This window comes from Panthera leo, chromosome F2 (assembly GCF_018350215.1).
Source record: "Panthera leo isolate Ple1 chromosome F2, P.leo_Ple1_pat1.1, whole genome shotgun sequence".
Classification (NCBI taxonomy): domain Eukaryota; kingdom Metazoa; phylum Chordata; class Mammalia; order Carnivora; family Felidae; genus Panthera; species Panthera leo.
In genome coordinates, this window is record NC_056695.1 from 82,643,770 (window position 1) to 82,663,860 (window position 20,091).

At 63.7% G+C, this 20,091-nt stretch overlaps 2 protein-coding genes across 4 annotated transcripts; both read right to left on the reverse strand.

Annotated features, from left to right (window-relative positions):
• Window positions 1–412: 412 nt before the first annotated feature.
• DGAT1 (diacylglycerol O-acyltransferase 1) lies at window positions 413–15,437 on the reverse strand. 3 transcript variants are annotated; one of them, XM_042924010.1, is made up of 17 exons: window positions 15,314–15,437; window positions 5,377–5,464; window positions 3,282–3,322; window positions 3,105–3,190; window positions 2,969–3,021; window positions 2,687–2,792; window positions 2,427–2,540; window positions 2,221–2,295; window positions 2,030–2,133; window positions 1,901–1,939; window positions 1,776–1,817; window positions 1,633–1,677; window positions 1,431–1,543; window positions 1,283–1,348; window positions 1,111–1,198; window positions 946–1,008; window positions 413–845 (listed from the first exon to the last, which is right to left on the reverse strand). In XM_042924010.1, exons 2-17 carry the CDS (start codon window positions 5,380–5,382, stop codon window positions 690–692), a joined length of 1,197 nt encoding a protein of 398 aa, XP_042779944.1. In that variant the 5' UTR covers window positions 5,383–5,464; window positions 15,314–15,437; the 3' UTR covers window positions 413–689. The 3 variants fall into 3 exon arrangements, with proteins under 3 accessions (XP_042779944.1, XP_042779940.1, XP_042779943.1); XM_042924006.1 differs by lacking the exon at window positions 15,314–15,437 and adding an exon at window positions 9,924–10,267; XM_042924009.1 differs by lacking the exon at window positions 15,314–15,437 and adding an exon at window positions 6,413–7,287.
• Window positions 15,438–16,664: 1,227 nt separating this feature from the next.
• On the reverse strand, window positions 16,665–19,749 carry SCRT1 (scratch family transcriptional repressor 1). The gene is made up of 2 exons (XM_042924035.1): window positions 19,635–19,749; window positions 16,665–17,602 (listed from the first exon to the last, which is right to left on the reverse strand). The coding sequence occupies exons 1-2, from the start codon at window positions 19,747–19,749 to the stop codon at window positions 16,665–16,667; spliced, it is 1,053 nt and encodes a 350-aa protein (XP_042779969.1).
• Window positions 19,750–20,091: the final 342 nt, after the last annotated feature.

Sequence of the window (20,091 nt, forward strand, 5' to 3'; positions counted from 1 at the left end):
CCCAGTCTCCAGCCACGACCCCGAGCCAAGGTCTGCTGCCGGGAAGTCCTTGGTCAGCCTCTTCTGAGGCCCTATCACAGGGACCACGGAGCTCTGAGGTAACCACCACCCCCCACAAGCTCGCACGCAAGGTTAACAAGGGCGGTGACAAGGTCAGGGAGTGTCACCTCCACTGAGCCTTGTTAGGCAAATGGGAGTTGCCACCTGTGATGAGCTGTGTGCCGGGAGGAGGCATCTGCCTGACCACCAATACCTGGCCCCCATCCCCAGCCTCAACATCACCATGGTGCCCTGCCCAGCGGTGTTCCAGGACACAGCACCCCAGGAGACATGGGCACGGGCACCAGTAAGGCCAGTGGGACCCAGCTCCCCCTCCCGAGAGCACAACTAGCACCCCCACGACCCCAGCAGGTTGAGGGCAGCCACTCTGGACAGTACTTTATTGAGTTCCTCGGACCCCTGGGCAGGATCACACGGATTCCTGGGGCACTGGCTCTTTCCACCAGCGCTGGCCTGTGCCTGGTCTGCCATCCCTGAGCAGGGCAGGAAGGAGCCCCATGAGGGCAGAGAGGCCTTCCGGGGGAGGGGGTGTGGCTGGGAGGAGGCAGTGGACAGCCGAGCCCCCTCCCTAGCACGCAGGTGGGCGACGGGCCCTGGCTATCGGCAGCGAGGACCTGCCGTGGAGCAGCTCAGGCCCCGACCACCGGGGCCTCGTAGTTGAGCACGTAGTAGTCGTGGACGTACATGAGCACGGCCACTGGCTGCCCAATGATGAGCGTCAGCCACACAGCTGCGTTGCCGTAGTTTCCCTGGAAGAAGCGGCTCACTATCCATGCCAGGGGTATCTGGGGACACGGGGCCACAGTCAGTGGGCCGTAGTGGCCACAGACAGGGCTGGCGGCTCCCGGGGCAGCGGGAGAGGGTGGCTGCAGAGGGAATGCTCACCTGAGCCATCATGCCTGTGAAGGCCCAGAGGCGGAACATGTGCAGGGGGATGCTCACCAGGTACTACGGGGGGAGCGAAAGGATCAGCTGCCTCTTCGGGCCACACACACACACACACACCCCACCCACCCTAAGGTGAGGCCATGATGCCTGCAGAGCACTGACCTCATGGAAGAAGGCCGAGGCAAAGAACACCCCCATCCTGGCTACCCACTTGCTGCTGCCCCGTCGAAGCATGGGCTTGTAGAAGTGCCTGTGGAGGGAGGGGGCCGTGGGATGGGTGTCCGGGACCACACGAAACTGCACACCCACCAGGCACATTCCTGCCCATGCCCACCTGAGGCACCACTTGTGCACAGGGATGTTCCAGTTCTGCCAGAAGTAAGTGACAGACTCAGAGTTCCTAGGAACAGACAGCGACAGTGAGTGACCAGCTGGCACCGTGGCCCGGCCCAGCCCCCAGCCCCACGCCCAAGGCCACCCACCACCAGTCCCGGTAGAACTCCCGGTCTCCAAACTGCATGAGCTCAGCCACGGCGTTCATGCACGAGTGGAAGAACCAGTAGAAGAAGATGAGCCAGATGAGGTGGTTGGGGACCTGTGGTTGGGGGGAGGCAGGTGCCAGGTTCCAGAACACCCCACCCGCCAGCTCACTCGTGCCCCACTCTACCCAGCCCTGTGGCTCACCGCCAGCTTCAGCAGGCGCTCAACGATGCGTGAATAATCCATATCCTGCAGAGACAGAGCTGAGCTGGCTCCCCGAGCCGCAGCCGCAGCCCCGCCCCCACCCGTCATCCCCCACCCCACCACAGGAGAGCCTGACCCCTCACCTTGAAAGGCTTCATGGAGTTCTGGATGGTGGGGACCATCCACTGCAAAAGAGGGCACACCGTCAGCCCCCTGGCTACCCTGAGCTCCCGCTCCGGCCCGCCCGGCCCCGCCCGGCCCCGCATACCTGCTGGATCAGCCCCACCTGCAGCTGAGTCAAGAACAGCTGAGGGAAGAAGCAGAGCAGCAGGCTGAGTGCCCCAGCAGCCAGCAGACCCCAACCCCTCGAGGCACCACCGCCCGCCTCTATCCTCACCATCTCAAGGAGCCGCCGCAACAGGAAGCGCTTCCGGATGCGGGGAGAACGGGGAAAGTTGAGCTCGTAGCACAGAGTAGGAGCAAAGAGGAAGTAGTACAGATCTGGAATGGCAGGGTGGGGCTAGGGGGCCTGCTCCGTGCTATCCCTCCCTGGCTGCCCTCTAGCCACACCCCGGGAAGGGTCCTCACCACGGTAGTTCAGGTTGTCTGGGTAGCTCACGGTGCACGGGGCCGCTCCCCCGTTGGCCTTCTTACCTGCAGAAGCTACAAGCAAGTTGGGGCGGGGGGGGTGGGGGGGGGGTGGGGGGTGGCACGTGAGGCCTCGCTGCTGCCCAGGTCTGGCCCCGTGGCAGGTGGCACAGGCTCCAAGGCCCCAGCCCCAGGCAGCCCCTCACCAGACTTGGCTTTGGCCTTGGCTTTTCGCTCTCGGCACCACAGGTTGACGTCCCGGTAGGAGACGAGCTTGAGGAAGAGGATGGTGTACACCATCAGAGCCAGCACGGAGCCCACTGCGGGAGAGGCAGGCTCAGGCCACAGCCCCCCCACACCACCCGCGGGAGAGCCACGGCCACGGGCACAGCCCCTGTGGTTGACCTGGGTCTCTCCTGCGGGCCCAAGACAGGCTGGAACGGGTGGGATGAGGGAAGGGGCACACCTGGAGTGATGGACTCAAGCAGCAAGGCCACAGCAGCCGGGAAGCAGAGAATGGTGGCCAGGTTGACCACGTGCAGCAGCAACCCTGCCTGTTCCGTCAAGGCACCCTGGGGGGGGGGGGGGGCGGGGGCAGCGTGCTCAGCCAGAGCCCCCACTCCCTGGGGAAGGGCTGCCAGGCCTGGGGCACAGGCCCTCCCAGGGAAGCTACACACAGCCTGAAACACAGGCCTAATGAGGAGAGCAGACCTCTAGGCAGGGCAGGGGACACGAAGGCACTGCTTACCACTGCCAGGCGCTTCTCCACCTGGAATGCAGCCACAGCAAAGACATTGGCCACTGAGGATGGAAGTGCCATGGGGCGATTCAGGCCCAGGTCAAGGCCTGTCCCCACCCGAAGCCCTCCCTGGCTCCCAGCTCACCAATAACTAGGCACAGGGCAGGCCAGCTGTAGGGGTCCTTCAGGAACAGAGACACCACCTGGATGGGGTCCACCAAGATGCCATACCTGGGGATGGGGGTGGGGGGTGGGGATGAGGGCCTGAGCAGGTGGGGAGAGGCCTCAGGGGCAGGGTAGGGGCCCTGGGGAAGACACTCACTTGATGAGGTTTTCTAAAAATAACCGTGCATTGCTCAAGATCTGCAAGAGAGAGGAAGGGCACAGCCCCATGAGCCTTGGCCACAGGGCACCCACCCCAGCTCGTCCCAGCACCTATAGCGGCAGGAGCCCTGGGTCCGGATGGCAACCCGCACCTGCAAACCCAGGACGCAAGCCCTGTCTGACCTCCACGCCAACGCTGAGACTTACCACCCACCTCACCCCACACTGGTGCAGGGACAGCAAGTCTTGCCATTGCCCCCATCACCCCAGACATGATACTGGCGTCTGCAGTGGTGCAAAATGACCTGACGCCTAGCAGCCCTCATCTGTCCCACTGAGTTGGTGACGGCCCCAAGGCCCAAGCCTGCCCAAGAATGTCCTTGCAGTGCCTCACCGAAAACTTGCAGTGCCTGGGTGAGCGGCAGGTGCCACACCAGGGGTGCCCACACCCTGGGGAGTGGGGAGAAGCAGCAGACCAGAGTTCTAAGGGGCTCAGCAGCCAGGCCTGGAGTGCCACTTGGTGCTTGGGCCCCTGCCCTTCTCCCGCTATCCCTGTAGCATCCAAGCCTGGACACGTGGCCCCAGAGCAGCTTCCAAGGGCAGAAACCCCCTCAAGCTGGGCTCCTGGCTCCAGCCTGGGGCTGGGGAGCGGCTTCCCTCTGCAGGCACCCGGGTCTCCTCCTCCACCCACAACACACACACCCTGCCAAATGCCCCAAGCTCAGGCCCTGACCAGGGCTCATGGTAGGTCCTGTGGAAAAGTGATGCCGGCAAGGGGACACTCATGGGTCCCCTGACTGCCAGGTAAGGACTTTGCACAGAGATGACAAACAGGGACGGGGGTCCTGCCCTCCCGAGCCACCCGCCTGACCTGCCAACCTCCTGCCAGGCACAGATGTGCTGCCATCACACCTGGTAGTGGCCTGTCCTGAGAGCCCACAGCAGGCAGGAGCCAGAGCTGCTAACGGGCAGCGCTCACCTCAAGGCCCAGGCCACGGAGGGACGCAGCAAGCAGCCTAAACATGGGACACGATCTCCTTCAGCAAGGGGGCAGTGGAGGCACCGGAAGCAGGGGAAAGGTTTTGGGTCTGCGCCAGGCACCGGAAGCAGGGGAAAGGTTTTGGGTCTGTGCCAAAGGGCCAGGCAGGCCCAAGGGCTGCAGGGAACACAGGTTGCTGCTCAGGCTGCCAGTACAAACCCAGCCCAAGCATGGCCTCCAGAGGCCAAGGACACAACACCTCCTGAGATGACGTCAGGCAGGCGTTTGACCCACCATCCCCTTGCCTAGCCAGCTTCCCACCCACCAGACTGTGTTGCCCCCCCACAGCTCCCTGGAGAGCCTTCTCGGGCCACCGGCAGGGAGGGCGTGGGTGTGCCTGGAGCCCCTTCCACATGGGTAACCACCGGAGCCGTACCCGAGGCCGTCATGTCGGGGCAAGGGTCAAAGGCCTCTGGCCACATCAGTCTGAGTGGTGGGGGCTGGACCCAGACAGGAGCTTGCCCCCTGCCCCACCCTGTGGGCTTGCCCCTTTGAGCCCTGGGCTCTAGCTGTTTCTGGGCCAGGGCTGCTGGCCCCACCCCCACAAGGTGCCAGCGGGAACCGGGCCCCAGAGGCAGGGGCCACAGCCAGGCCACACGGTGAGGTGGAGGCAAGAGCTCTGTCTAATCCCTTCGTGGGGGCACCTAGGACAAAGGTTGAGGGAGAGAGGCCAGGTGCCCTCAGAGTCGGGGCTTGGGGCTGCCAGACTAAGCCCAAGAGCCATCCGCTAAACCCTGCTCCCCGCCAGGCCAGGCCTGCCAGGGGTTCCACGCCCACAAGGGCCATTCAGAACAGCAGAAGAAACTCTTTTTTGGACCCCCAAGACCACTCACATGTGCTATTCCTGGGATTCAACAGGGACGAGAGTTGCGTGTGTGGCCGATGCAGGGACCATCACCATAACTTTCCCCCCACCAGCCCAGAGCCCCACACAACCCAGCCACATAAGCTCTGGCCCCTTTCCCCCAGAGGGCAGAGCTGGTACCCAGGCAAAGGTCAGCCCCGAACGGAGCCCTGGCCACAGGGACACCTACTCTGACACCATCCTACTCACCAGCATCACCACACACCAATTCAGGATCCCACGATAGTTGCTAAAGCCACTGTCAGAGCTGAACAAAGAATCTTGCAGGCGGTGGCACCTGGTAGGGCAGGAGACGCACCCTCATAAGTAGGCACCAGCAGAGCACCCTGGGCCATGAGAACCCTGGGCAGGACCAAAAGCGGGCTCACTCCTCCAAGTCCAAGGGCAGGTCAGGGCCCAAGAGCCCAGCCAAGTTCAGCCCCTCAGGAGCCAACCTCAGGGCCCGGGGCAGGGCAGACCCCAGCCCCTTCCCCTGAGCGGCTCTCACCCATCCTGGCCCAGGAGGGTGGTCCGTGCCCCACCCAGCCCTCTCTTCTGCCCACACATCCCACTCCCCATCTACAATCACGGGAGAGCCAGGCAGGGACGAGCTCTCAGGGCCACCAGAAGCCTGGCCTCCCAGGCAGTGGGCAGGGTCACGCCACAAGCGAGAACAGCACAGCTGGCCCTGCCCAGTCCAGGGCTACGCGCAGCTGGAGCACCCCAGGCCAAGAGCCTGGCCTCACTCCCCAGAGGCCTCTGGCTGCCACCATGAACGCTGGCTACAGAGTGGTGATGGGCCCACAGGAAGAGTCCACTCCAGGGATCTACAGGCCCACCTGCAATGCTGTGCAGAAGCGAGGGCCTCACTGAGTCAGCCTATCCTACCACCCAGCACCCTGAGGGACCCCCCCCACCCCCACCCGACCTCAGACAACCTCCTCCTCCGTTTGGCCTACACAGCTTTGAGTCTGCACAGGGATCCAGGCCAAGGGCCAGCTGAGCACCTGGACTTACACGCACCTTCCCGGGCTCAGAGGCCCAACCCTCATACATTCACGTAGCCTCCAATTGTTTCTAAAAAATCATAACCTGTCCCAGCTCGGCCACAGGATGAGCGCTGTGTTCCTGCCCAGAGCGAGGGGGGCGAGAGGAGCCCACCCAGGTGTCAGATGCCTAAGGGCAGAGAGGTCTCCCCCAGAAGCAGGAAAAGGCAACTTCAGTGCCCACCCACGAGAGTTCCCACCTACTGCTGAGGTCGGGGACACATAAGCAGACTCTCACATCCCTGCCTGGTCCTCCGGGTGACACAGAGGTAGAGGAAGGGCCACAGCACGGCTGGGGCAAGGCCCAGACCCAGCTCCCAGCTCTCTCGGTTTGCGGCCCCACCCCACCCCAGCTGCCGTGCCACCAGGAAGCCCCACACAACATTGAGCAAGGCCTCCGGTTTTGTAAGACGTGAGGCCAGGGACACACATCTCCACCTCTTGAGACACCCAGGTAGGAAAAGTGGGCTCAGGCGTACACACCAGAGTCACAACAGCACAGATGTCCTCTCAGTGCCGACCCCACCTCAGTGGCAAGCCTTCCTTTGGTCGGGGTCAACACCTAGACAGCGCCACACAGGAAGTGAGGGACTGGAAAGGCTGAGATGCCACTCAGCACTCTTTAGCGAGGGCAGTGGCAAGGTCTGTACCGCACCTGGCCCATGTCTGACCTCCTTGCATCCAGCTTCCCAGTCTGTCCTGGGCCTGGCGGTGAGGCCACCAGGGGCCCTCTTCTCCCCAAGTCTCTGCACTCGCTTTCCTGTGAGGCCAGCACAGGTCCAGGGCCTCACTCCCCGGAGGGGACAATCTCTGGGCCTGTCCACTAGACAGGGGCCTCCCCAGCCCTTCCGCCAAGTTTGAATCTGTCCACTTTCACTGGAAGTGTCCCAGAGGCCCTGGTGCCACAACCTGCCACCCCCATCTGCACAACGTTTCACAACAGTGTGACCCCTTGCCCGCTTCGGGCCACCAAGGAGACCATGCCGGCTTTATTTTCAGCAATCTCTAAGATGGAAACAGGGGTGGAAACAGGTATTGTTTTCCAAATCTGACACCAAATGATATTATAAAAGCTTTTTCAGATTCCTGTGTCAGGCTCTCAAGGCCTTCCCAACCTGCCCACACCCACTCCCTAGGTCCCCCCCACAGGGCTCCCGACCGTCCCCCTGCCCCAGGCAACCCCATTTCCACGCACATCAGAGACCCAGGGAAGGAAGCCCACCACCCACCAAAACCCATAAGGCCCAGCCTTGCCGGTGCCCTCAGCAGCAGTGGGCCAGAGGGCAGGCAGGCAGGATATGGCCACAGTCTCCAGAGTTATCTTTGTCACCCTCTCCCCTACTACCAGGGCCACCCACACCTCTGTGCCTTCCAGCGGTCCCACACCTGCTCCCCAGGGCCATTATAACTCATCACGTGTATCATCTCACTCAACTCTCACATCAACTTTGGGAGGTAGGTGCAAAGGAAAACTAAGCCTGGCCAAAGTTCAAAGCTTCCCCAGGGGCACAGCCCTCAAGTGTGGATCACAACTGGGGACCACGTGGTCCAATTCCAGGACCAAGGGGAGCCAGGAGGGGGCAGGCTGCCAGCTCTCCTCCCAGCTGCCACTTCCTCAGCACTTCCTTCACCGGGCCTCGGGGCTGAGCCCTGGGGTACAAGGTAAGGAGGCAGGCTCTGCATCTGGGAAGACCCCAGTGGGAAGGAAGAAACAGAGGGCAACCCAGGAACAAACACCCTGGGAGAGCCCTGAGACTAGAAGGCCCTGCTGGGAGTGTCCATGAGCAGAGAGCCAGATGGCACGGGCAGTGTGTGGGGTGCCCTCTCCTTCCTGCCCCAGAGCCACACCTGGCCATGGCCCGGAAGAAATGAGTTCACACCCAGAGCGTGACCCACCTGCCCAGGCCAAGGCGAGCAGGAAGTGCAGGGAGGGGAGGAGGCCTAGAGCCCAGGGAGCAAGGAGGAATAGGGAGGGAAAGGCAATAAGAGGAAAGGAGGGGAGACAATTGAGAGGAGGCTGACAAGGAGATGAGTAGGAGCCAAATCCAAGGAGGGCAGCCAGAGCAAGCTCTGACCCTGGCGGCCCTCTGGGCCCTGGGTCATCGGCCTTTGAGAAACAAGCACACACAGCCTGCACGACCTGGAGACCTGGAGACCAGGAGAGGACCGTCCTTGCCAGCTCCCTCCCCAGCCCTGGGCAGGCCCACCCCTGCCATCTACCGCTCCTCTTCCCAGGGAGCCCAGACTTCCAGGCCTGGCAGACGGGGCTGCCACTTGCTCAGCCCAGCTCTCAGGGACATGGGAGAGGCTTCTGGACAGCTGGCCCTGGCAGAGCAGGGAAGTGACTGCCCATCCCAGAGTGGCAACTTGGCCCAGAGTCAGCACTCCCCATCTTACACAAAAGGACACCAACTCCTGCCACCTCTGGAGGAGAGCATGCTAGCCACGCCCCTGCCTCCTGACCGGCACTTAGCAGAGGGGACTCCAGGACCCTCCGGTCCTTTGCAGCCTCCCTCAGCACCTTCCCAGGCCCGCACGAAACAAACCCCTTTCCCGCCCCCCCCCCCCCCGACCCCCGACCCTCCTCGCTTCTGCTCCTCCGCCACAGCGCCTTCAGGGACTCCGGGCCTGACCTTTGCTCACACTGCTCAGTGCTGACATCATCTTATCTCTCAGGTGGACTGGGAGCACCACAAGGGCAAGGCCCCTGGCCGCCACACCCACCCTCTCAGCACAGTGAAGCAAGCCTCCGTTCTTGGGTACTGAGAGAGCAAATCCTTGCCAACAGACTGCCTAGTTGCCCACGTCCTCCTTGATAACCTCTAGCCCCAAAGGCGCCCCCAAAGCCAGAGCCCCCGAGGACACCCGGGCCACACTGAAGGCCAGAAGTGGGAGAAGGAGGTTGGAGGCAGCCGACACCCTGTCCTTCCAAGTCCTCCCAGTCAGTCCGGTTTCCTCCCCCAACCCCTTCCCGCCAGACCTTCAGATAAACAGGGTGCCCACCTGTGGGCACTTCGAACCCCTCTCCTGTACCCCAGCCAGGGGTTGAGAGTCCCAATACAGGACCCAACTTGTTCGGACAAGGTAAGCAGGGCCCCAGCCCAGCCAGGCACTGGGTGACGGAGGCACGAGTGTGTCAGGAAGGGAGGAAGGGACCCCCGCCAAGACGACTCTCGGGAGGGTCTGCAGGAAGAGAAAGACTCTCACGCTGCCCTGTGCCGACCCTCGGGCAGTCCCAGGCTCCTGCCGGCTGCCTCCCCGGCAGGTCCACCCTCCTATGGGAGACCTCCTACCACCAAGGCACCCCTCACAACCCCCAGGAGAGACCTCCTCAGTTACAAACCACCTGATCGCTCCTTCTTCCAGACGCAGAAAACTTGTGCGTAGCAGAAGCCGGCCGGCCTGGGGGTCAGTGTCCTGGGTTACCCTGAGGAAGAGCCTAAGGACCCACATGAGGACGTGTAGAGAGAGGGGTGGGGGTCTGAAAGCCGGACTGCCGCCGGCTCCCCTCTGGCCCCCACGTGGGTGACCTTGGCAAGTGACTCTCCATTCCTACGCCTCCGTTCCCCCGCAGGGGCCCAAGGGGGGCACACCTGTCCACGCCAAAGTCCGGGAGCCAGGCTCTCCGACTCGGAGCCCGCGCTGCTGCGGTCACGCCCGGGGATGTGGGGAGGGTCTCGGGCAGGGGCTAGGGGTGAGACGCCTCGTCACCTCAGATCCCAGTGGCCGCTGCCCACGTCGGAGTCTCCGTCCTCGCCCTTGTCCGGGGCCGGAGTCGGCGCCGGCGCGTCTCCCCCGGCGCCCACGTCCCGCACCTCCTCTTCCGCCACCGTGGGCCCACCGCCGCCCTGGCTCGAAGGCCGTGAAGCCGTCCTCCGGCGCCGGGAGCCGCCCGCGCCGCCGCGGTCGCCCATCGCCTCAGCCCGCACCCCGTCCCGGCCGAGTCGTGGCCCGCCGGGCTCGCAGCGCCCGAGGCCCGCGGCCCCGCCTCCGGACTCTCGGCCAACGGCCGCCACCGCCCCCTGCCGGACGCCGTAGCCCGCGCGCAGGCCCGGGCCGCCAATCAGCGCGCGCCCTCCGGGCAGCCCGAGGACCACGGTCTGGTCTCTCCGGGAGCCTCTAACTGGCCGGCCGCGGCGGCGCGCGCCCGTTTGTAGTCCGCGGGCGCGAGGGGTATTCTGGGAGTCGTGGTCCGTCCCCCACCCCCTCCCCCCGCCCCCGCGCGCGGCACCCTGGGAGCCAGGGCCGCCCAGCGCGGCGCACGCTGGGAGTCACGGTAGCGGGGCTCAGGCGGGAGCGTGTCTGCTGGCGGACGGCCCGCGACCGGGCCGCTGCCCCGCGGGCCTCAGCGTCTCTGCGGAACTCGTCAGGCTTCCTGGCAGCTGCGGGCCGCCCCTGACCGCTTGCCTGCTTCTTATCCCAGTGTGTAAACACCGGGTTTCGTCATTCCCCAGCCGAGGCGCGCAGTGTGGGGTGTAGATTGTGGAGAACTGCCTCTTGCGTTACCGTCCGGCCGCCCACGTCCCTGGGGATTCGCCTCGCCCACCACCCAGCTTGTTGGTCCCGGAGCGCGCGGCGCGGCGCAGTTGTGCTCCACGAGCCCTCTGGTTACCACCGCAGAAGCACCCTCTTTACTTCGGCTTAGGTTGTTCCAACAAGCGCCAGACCAAAAGATGGAGCAAGAGAAAGCCCTCCCAGGCCCCGTGTCCCTGGGAAGCCCGCCCGGCCCACTGACCCTACCTCAAAGTGCCCAGCAAGGACAGGGAAGGTGCATCCCCCCCCCCCCTCCACTGCCATCCCCGCGTGGCCACACTGTGGCCCGCCTCCACCCGGCCCCCCCTTGCACCCACCTCCCCAGACTTGCAGGGCCTCCCTCACTTCCACTCCCGCTAGTTTTGCCAGGGCATGTGGAGCCTGGAGTGTCGGATGGTGGGGACCCAGAGGCTTCCGCATCATTGCACAACCGCACAGTGCCACCCGCTAGGGAGCAAGTGTGCCTTCCACCTTAGCTCGACACACATCTTTGCATAGGGCATGGAGTGTGAGAACACTGGATTTCAGAGTGTGAGGGTTCACTGGAGGCTGAGGGAGGGTTTACCCAGCAGCAAAATGCGTTAGCCGTTCACTCCCAAGGTGAGCAGAACCAAGAGCACCTGTCTAGAAGCAAATAAACTGAGAGGTTCAGCCTCAAGTTAGTGGCCTCTATGGACGGGCCACTGCCTTTCCCCCTGGGCACACCCCTGTTCCACCACCTTCACCACAGTGCCTGGGCCCCCTAGTGACACGTTCCTGTTGCCACTGGGCCATCTAGGACTGATACCAGCCTGGCGTCTCTACCTAGCAGGCTAGGGCTATCTGACAGGTGTCTTCGAGTAACCGCGCTGCCCTGACTGGGGCTGGAGACCCATTCCCACACACCCACGCAGCTCAACTTGAGTGAGTCAGGATCAATCTTGTCTCCTATCCAGTCTTCCAAAACTCTCATCTGTTCATTGGGTGGTCTGGGCCAGGCAGAGCTAGGCCTTTCTGAGTACTGATCCCAACGGAGGGTGAACAAAGGAGAGGGTCCTCTCGGGAGGCCAGCATGGAGGAGTGAGCCCTGGGAGCTCTGTCACACACACCCACGAGTCTCTGCATGCCTTCTGGCCGTGCCATCCTTCAATACAGCGCCAAGAACTAAAGGCCCCGCCCAGGCGGGCAGAGATTGGCGACTCAGGCTTCCAGTAGGCCTGCAGAGGCCGAGTGCAGTAGTCAGTAATGAGTGAAGGGTCATGTTGGAGGCAGCTGCCTGTGCCCACATCCCAGCTCCAAACCGTCGGCTGTCAAGTGGCAGTGGGAGTAAAGCAACCAGAGTGGACAAGGGATCACCAGGGAGGACCAGTCTGGTGGGGAACTGGTGGGACAGCCAAGGTTCTGGTACTGGAGTTGAGTGAGAGGAAAGCCAGGCATCAAGTTAAGAGGTAGGCACAGGCTGTGAGAACACCAGTAAGAAAGAGCCTCAGTACTGGTGTGGGCTGGTCCTGGAGGGGGACATTGCCTGTGGGAGAGTGTGGGCCAGGCCTTGGGAGGGAGAGTGGGCCAGTGCAGCAGCTTTAGAATTCCCCCTACCCCGGAAGCTCCAGTTACCTTAGGATCCAGGGCACCAGGGGGGGAGGGTAAAGGTTAAGGTAGGTGGGATTTCTTGGTGACAAAGGTGTACAAGAGGGGTTGTGGAAGAAAGCTCAGTGGGGATTTCCCTGCCAGGGGCAGCGAGTGATTAAGGGACTAGAGGCCAGGAGCCTCGCAGGCCTGGCTGGAAGAGGTTCAGAGGTTAGAACCTCAACCTGTGCCTGAGGTGCCACAGGCAGGCCACTGAGGTCTGTGAAGGGTGCGGCCAGCCGGGAGACATGGGACATGGTGGTTAGCAGACTATGCTGCCCATTCTTTGGGATACAAAGTCCTGTCCATGGAAGTCTGTGGAGACTGAGGGTTGGACTCATTCCAGGCCTCAGGGAGTCAGCCTTCATCCTTCCACCCCCACTGCCCCTCAGGGTCCTGAAGAAGCAGAAATCACCAGTCTAGACTCAAAAGGTGGGAAGGAATGGGCATTCCTCCCTGCCATTGGCAGCCACCCAGGGGTGACTCCAGGTGTAGGGTAGATGAGGTACTGGGACAGGACTTATGTCAAAGGCAGGCCTTGGATAAGCTGTTCTCCCTGCTGATTGTTCACGTGCAAATTTGGCGAATGCTTGCCCCAGCCTGGGGATAGTGAAGGTCAAAGGTCCCTGACCTCTACCAATAACAGGGGCTTTCACTCCTAGGGTTTTACTGTTGACAGTGCTCCCCAGAAGAGGGTGCCCACCTCCATGTGAACCCCACCACGAGTAGCCTACCAACTGACATCCTCCTGAAGGTCAGGCGCCCCTGCTGTCCACTCTGATGAAGTCTAGGCAGGCCTGTCTCTGCTGGGGTTCAGCTGGCTCTGGGATGACCTGGTTTGACTACATGTCTCCAAAGACTTTGGGCCTCTCAGCTCATACCTGCCAACCTGAGTATCAGGGGGCATTGCTGGGGCAGGGGGTCCCTGTTCCTGGCCTGCCCCTGACCAGCACAGTCCCGCCCCTCATCTCAATTTGATTCATCCTGTCTAGAGCTTGAGGGCTGTGGGTGGCTGTGGAAGCCTCTCTGTCCCCTGGGTGGCCCCTCCCCAGAAGCAGCATGAGTCAGCTGTCTGTGGAGGCCTCCTCAGACAGTGGGGGTCAAGATGTGAGCAGCAGGAAGCAGAAAGAGGCCAGACTTTGCACCTTCTCCTGTCCCCATTTTCTCCACTGGCATTGAGAAGGGCTTGTTGGTGGCTGTCAAGCCTGAGGAGCAGCAGGAGCCCCTATGGGAAGAGTAGACACACCCCTGCAGGCCCTGCTGTACCTACTCGGGTGATTCTAGATCACTCTTGGGCTAGGCCTGAATTCAGGCTGGAGATCCTAAGCAGAGCCGAACAGCAGAGCCTAACCCCAGTTTCTGGCCCAGAGCAGACTAACCTGCCAGCTGCTTTGCATGGGGGGGGGGGGGGGGGGGGGGGGGGAGGAAGGGGGTGTTTCTCCGGTGGCTTGGCCTGCCAAGCTGGCCCTCCCATGGGGAAGAAGATAGCCCTCCCGAGCAAGGGGACAGTGCCACACCCTCACGAAAGGTAGTGACATGACCTCAGGGCTGTGTGGGCAGGCTGCCACTCCCAGCACTGGACCTGCACCAACCTTGCCTCTGGGATGCAGCAGGGCTAGGAAGCCACCCCCCAGACAGCCCAGCACCCCCTGTGGCATGGGCCCAGCACTGGATACATCAACCCGACACTCCAAGTTCTATCAAGAGTGGCATTTATTCTCCTCGTGGAGGTGCGGCGCTCCGGGGAGCTGGTGCTATTGTGCTTAGGAAGGAGGTCTGTCCGTCCGTCCGTCTGTCCGGCCGGCCCAGCCCCAAACGGGGGCGGAAGAGGGGCGCGGCCCGAGTAAAAATCCCGGCCTGTTCCGGGTGGGAGTATGTACAAGGCGGCGGGGCGCAGGCGGGGGTGGGGGCGGGGCAGGCCGGCGGCCGCAACCCCCACCCGAGGGCCCCCGCATCTCGGGCCCTACTCGTAGAATCAGTACAAAATAGGTGCTACCTAAACGTTCCTTCTACCTGAATTCGCTAAGTCGGTTATTGTGCTGCTTAGTTATGGGGGCGGGAGGGGGCCCATGGCTTTCCACGGCGGCGGGGTGTACGGAGAAGCGGGAGACCCTGGCCGGCCCACGGCCCTCTGGCCTTCTCCTTAGGTAGGTAGACAGGCGTGTGGGGGTTGGGTGGGGCGCCTGTGTGTGCGTGTGCATGCGGGTGTGCCCAGCACAGGAGGGCAGGCCCCAGCTTGGGAGCTGTGTGGACACGAGTTGCGGTATAGAGGGTTTGGATACGGGCCCTGCTGCCCTGGGCCCTCAGTCTGCTCCTGCAGGTGCGGCTCGGCGGCAACTCGGTCCCCACTGGGGTGGCGCTGACCAGGTCATACACTGCAGTGTGCACCTTTTGTCTGGCCTGGGGCCTTGACCCCACACAGCAGAGCCTAAGTGGCCGAGAGATGGAAGGACTGAGAGTCGGTATGGGTGGCCCTGGTCGCGCTGGGCCTTGGGGGCCCTGGGTCTGTGCCACCTGAGCTGAGAACACTAGGCCCAAGTCAAAGGTAGAGCCCAAGTGCACCCAGCACTGGACCCGGGCCGGGGTGGGGAAGAGGTAAAGGGGATGCAGGGTTGGGTCTAGGGGCCAGGCCTTTCTCTGCATGTGCGGCCCTCCTTGGCCCACCCAAACCTGATGGACGCCTGTCACGAGCGTGCAGCCCCCTGCAGGCCGCTGCATCCCTGGCCGACTCTGCAGCGGGCCTGGCACATAGTAGGTGCCCAATGAACAGTTGGTGGGTAATGGATGACTGAAGGAGGGGTCTTGGGGGCAACCACCCCGCCCCTGCCCCCTGGAACCATTACACCCGCAGGGCTCTGCCGTGGGGGGGAGTAGGGAGGAGGAGGGGAAGAAAGTCTGCGCGTCCGGCCCCGCGCAATGTCCCTGATCTAGGGGCCTATGGGGTAGATAGGGCAGGGGGATACCTGATTCTCAGTAACTCTAGAGGCGGCGGCAGCTTCGCATGCAGTGCGCATTATTGCTCTATAGTCGGCATCGGACTAACTAAGAGGGAGAGGGAGCGGGCAGCCCCGGGAAGGGACGGGAGGAGGGCTGGGGCTGCATGCAGTGACGTCACAAAGGCGGCGGCCAATGGGGCGGGCCCTTGGGGCGGGGTCGCCGCCGAGGCTTTGGCATAGACGGGCGAAAGTTGGCAACAGAGTGGGGGCGGGGCCTGGGGCTCGAGGGTGGGGCCCAGGTGGGGGCGGGGTTCGGGGGCGGGGAAAGTGATCCCGGACATCCCAAGCCCCGGGCGTCGGCGGGAAGGATCGGGGCCTCAGCGCCCCTTCCCTGACCCGAGTGCAATCCGTTCATAAATAAAACGTACAAATACAGAAAGAAAGAAACCCGACGCGTCCGCAACCCCCCCAGGGGGCTTTACCCGCAAAGCGAATACAGAGAGGTGTGTAATGGGCCGTGCCCAGGCCTGCCTGCCGGGCCCCAGGATCCGTCCTCCAACACCGAATGCCGGGGGACGAGGGAGGGGGCCCCGGGGCAGGGCGGGAGTGGGGTCTGAGGAGGTCGGATAAGTCCATGCGATTCGATATGCGTCATTATTATTCGTTATGAAGGACAGAGCCCGGGAAGCTGGGCTGGAAGAATTCGGATTTGGCAGAGGATGCGGGGCGAGGGTGGGAGAGCGGCTTGGACTGAGGCCCCAGAAAGAACCCGAGGGAGAGGGGTGCCGCCGTCCGCCTCTCTCCCCGATCCCCAACGCGTCTATCACTCCTGGGCTTCAGCGAAGACTGAGGAGTAGGGACGCCTCTGCAGGCCCCTCCCTCCTGCTCTACCCCCTCTTCCCCCCACCTCCCCGGTCTGCTCCCCGGACGTCTAGGCCGCAGGCCTGGCCCTTGGAGGGTTTGGGAAAGGAGTGGGGAAGACCTGAGTCTCTGCGACGCGATCCAGGGGCGCAGAGGAGGGAGGAGGGGGGGTGCTCCCCACCTCACCCCACCCCGGTCTTCAGAGACCTAACTCGGAGATGAGGTTCGGTTCTGGGTCTCCTCGACCCTATTGCTGGGAAAAAGCCTGGGGCACCCTGGAGGGGAAGGGAGGGGGTTCGGGGTGGGTCTCCCCTCAGGACCCTATTGCTTGAAGGGGCCGACAAGGCCCCTGGCGGGCGGGGCGGGGCCGGGCCCCCTCCCTCTATTGCTGTGAGGAGGGGCCCGCCCTCCGCCCCGCCCCCCCCCCCCCCCCCCCGCCCGGGCGCTGGCGGAGACTTCCCTGGGGGCCCGTATTGCTGAGAGCCGCCCCGGCTGGGCTGGCGGAGGCACCGCCGCCCTAGGCCTGCACGGGGCTGAGCTGCGGCGAGGCGGCGGGCGCCTGGGCCGCGGGGCCGCCCCCTCCCGCGCCGCCCTTGAAGCATGCGGACTCGTAGTGCTTGTTGAGATAGGACTTGAGCGCGAAGCTCTTTTTGCAGCGCTTGCACTGGAAGTGCTTGAAGGCCGAGTGCGTCTGCATGTGCGCGCGCAGGTTGGAGCGGTCTGCGAAGGCCTTGCCGCAGTGCGCGCAGCCGAAGGGCTTCTCGCCGGTGTGGGAGCGCATGTGGCCCTGCAGCAGCCAGGGCCTCGAGAAGGCCTTGCCGCACACGCCGCACTTGTGGCGCAGGTCGTGCGTGAGCAGGTGCATGGCCATGGCCGGCATGGACACGTACACCTTGCCGCACGTCGGGCAGCGCCGCGCCAGCTGACTGTCCAGGCTGCGGTGCGTCTGCTTGTGGCGGCTCAGGTTCGACGACGTGGCGTACGTTTTCCCGCACTCGCCGCACGCGTGCCGGCCCCCTGCGCCGCCGGGCCCGGGCCCCGCGCGCGCCTCCGTGCTCACCCCCGCGCGCGCGCCGCCCCGGCCCGCGGCCCCGGCCCCCGCGCCGCGCGCGCCCGCCCCGGCCCCGCCTCCGCCGTCGCCGTCGGGAGCCGCCGCGGAGGCCGTGGAGGGAGCGGCGGCGTTGGCTGCTTTACGGCGCGAGCGCCCGTCGGTGATGAAGAAGGCGTCAGCCGCGTAGCCCTCGCTGACCGCCGCGTCGCCGTTGATGTAGCCGCCCGCGGCTGTGGCCAGCTCTGGGCGCGGGGTGGGAGGCGGTGCCGAGCCCGCGGCCGCCGGGCCCAGTTCTCCACGCACGGCCGCCGCGTACATGGGCTCTGGGGACGGCCCTTTGAGCAAGGCCGCCTCGGCATCGCCATCGTAGACGGAGGCGGGCCCCGCGTAGTCGCTGAGGTATCCTGAGGGCCGAGGCGGACAGACAGGCAGACACAGAGGGAGGGGAGGCGGGCAGCGGGCGAGACACACACGGGCAGGCGGCGGGAGACACGGGGTCCGGGAAGGAGGGGACCAGAAGAAGGACAAAGGAGAAGGGGCCGGGGTACCGCGGGGCCAGGAGGACGGAGGAGGCAGGGAGGGGAAGAGAAGAGAGGAGAGATGAGACTGGGCCGGGCCCCGGCTCCGCCCCCGCCGCCCGCCGGCCCCACCCTCACAGGGGGAGGGAAAGAGGCGCATCCTCGGGTGCGGCTGCCCCCCTTCCGCGGAGCCTCAAGGTCAGGGGGGAGGGGCGGCGCTTCCCTCGCCCTCCTTCTTCCACCCCTCCTCCCCCTCGGGTTCTCCCCACTTCAGCAGTTTTCCCTGATTATGCAACACACTGCGGACCCGCAGCGCACAAAGCCAGGACCGCCCACCGAGGGACCCCGTAGCTCCCGCCTCTCGAGGTTCCCAACTGCTCTTCCCCGCGGCACCTGGAACTCGCGCCCAGCCTTGATGCTGCCCCTCCTTGGTCCCCTAGGCCCCCCAACAAGCCCTGAAGACTTCTGCCTCCGGCAGGCCCTCCTACCCTCTCCACCCTCCTTCTTACCTCCCAGGTCTCCTACTACTCGCTGAACTTGACCCCCTTCCAGCTCCAGCCTTATCTTCCTCCATCCACTCTCCTTCTTCCCCAGCTCCCTTCGGTCATCCTCCACCCCTGGGTCCTACCTTGTTACACATTGCCCTCTTCCCCCAGGCCCTAACCCGTTGTGGGCGCCTTCCCAAGCCTCAGGACAAGTGACCAGAGAGCCGCTGTGTTGTTGGAGAGTGCCGGGGCATTCCGCAAGGGGACACCTTCGGTGGGACAAGCTGCAGGCAGGCAGCATCATTCATGCTGGTAACCGCACTTGTTCTCAAGGCACAAGATGAATCTCACAGCCTCAGAGTCACAAATGCACACACCGAACGATGCAGCCTCTGGCTTCTTCAGGGTTACACCCAGCCTCCCAGCCACGGTCAACCCTGGAGTGCCCTCACAGGGTGGGTTGCACAAAGATCCCGGCAAACCACCTACTCATGCAGGGTCACACATGCGGCCACCCTGGACACACTCTCAGCCAGGGTCGCCAGTCACATGGGTGCCCAGCAGCCTCAGAGTCACATGGTCCCATGTAGTGGCACACAGGCAGGCACACACTCATACAGGGTCACACACAAGCGCACACAGTCACATGGCTGCACGCAGTCACATGGGCGCACACAGGCTCACACACAGGCTCACACAGGCTCAGGTCACACTGGTTCTGCCACCCCACGCTGCTGGCACCCCCAGCTCTCTTGCCTGCATGCTAACAGTTGTCCTTGAACTTGGGCACCCTTACACAAAGAGCCTCCCCCTGACACCAGCACCATGGACCTCCCTACCTACAACCCTCCTGCTCACATTCTCCTCCCTGACCCTGGTTGCAGGGGAAATACTGCTGCTGCCTCTGCTGGTACCTTAGTCCTGACAGGTGGCGGCCCCCACTGGACCCATGCCTACTCCCTGGAACTCACAGCATTCTGCTAACCATAGCCAAAAGAGAGAGGGAGAGAGAGAGAGAGAGAGAGAGAGAGAGAGAGAGAGAGAGAGAGGATACTAAGGAAGGCCCAGGTTTCTGGGTGTGGGTTTGCATGCATCCAGGTCCTGTCATGTCAGCAAGTGCCCATATGACTGTATATGTCCTCGCATGCTCAAGGTGTGGGGTACTTTCTATTTCTGACCTTTGTTCTCCACCTTCTCTCCTGCACTGACACTCTCCCTGCCCAGGGCTTGGCTCTGTTCTGGCCTGCCTCTGCTTTCCCCTCTCCCCACCCTCCTCCACAGTCCGTCCCCAGCCACTGCCTCCTTCTGGTTCTTCTTCCCTCAGGTCTATTTCCGGGGGCTCCTGACCCCTCCAGCCCCACACTCTGGCCCTCTGCCCCTTCCAGCTATTGCCTTGGGCCCCTTGCTGCCCCCAGACTCAGCCCAGCTCGCACCTTTCTCGTGCAGTCGCACTCCGAGGTCGCTGCGGGCGCGCCCGTAGGAGCTCTCGAGGTCCGCCGAGGAGAACGTGTCAAGTTTGACCTTCTTGACCAGGAAGGACCTGGGCATGATTCCTGCGGGGCTCCGGCGCTGCGGGCCTGCGGAGCCGGGGCGCGGGGGGGGCTGCGGCCGCGGCGGGGCCCCGTCACCATCCGAGGAGCGGCGGAGGCAGCACGGGTCCCCACTCTGGCCTTTGGATGCTGCCGCTGGAGTGCCGTCCTCTCTTCTCCTGCCTGCCCTGCCTTTCCTCCTCTCCTCCTCTGGACGCCTCTTCTTTTCCTTCCTTCTTCTCTTCTCTTCTCTTCTCTCTTCTCTTCTTTTCTCTTCTCCTCTCTTCCTTCTTCCTTCCTTCTTCCCTTCCTTCCTTCTTTCCTTCCTTCCTTCCTTCCTTCTTTCCTTCCCTCCTCTGGT

Coding starts and splice junctions, on each gene's coding strand:
- DGAT1 (XM_042924006.1), bottom strand. CDS start 10,126: ATGGGCGACCGCGGCGGCGCGGGCGGCTCCCGGCGCCGGAGGACGGCT. Junction 2,541..2,686: donor GCTTGAGTCCATCACTCCAG/GTGTGCCCCTTC, acceptor CCTCTCCCGCAG/TGGGCTCCGTGCTGGCTCTG. Junction 1,349..1,430: donor GAGTTCTACCGGGACTGGTG/GTGGGTGGCCTT, acceptor GTCTGTTCCTAG/GAACTCTGAGTCTGTCACTT.
- SCRT1 (XM_042924035.1), bottom strand. CDS start 19,749: ATGCCCAGGTCCTTCCTGGTCAAGAAGGTCAAACTTGACACGTTCTCC. Junction 17,603..19,634: donor AGTGCGACTGCACGAGAAAG/GTGCGAGCTGGG, acceptor CTCGGCCCTCAG/GATACCTCAGCGACTACGCG.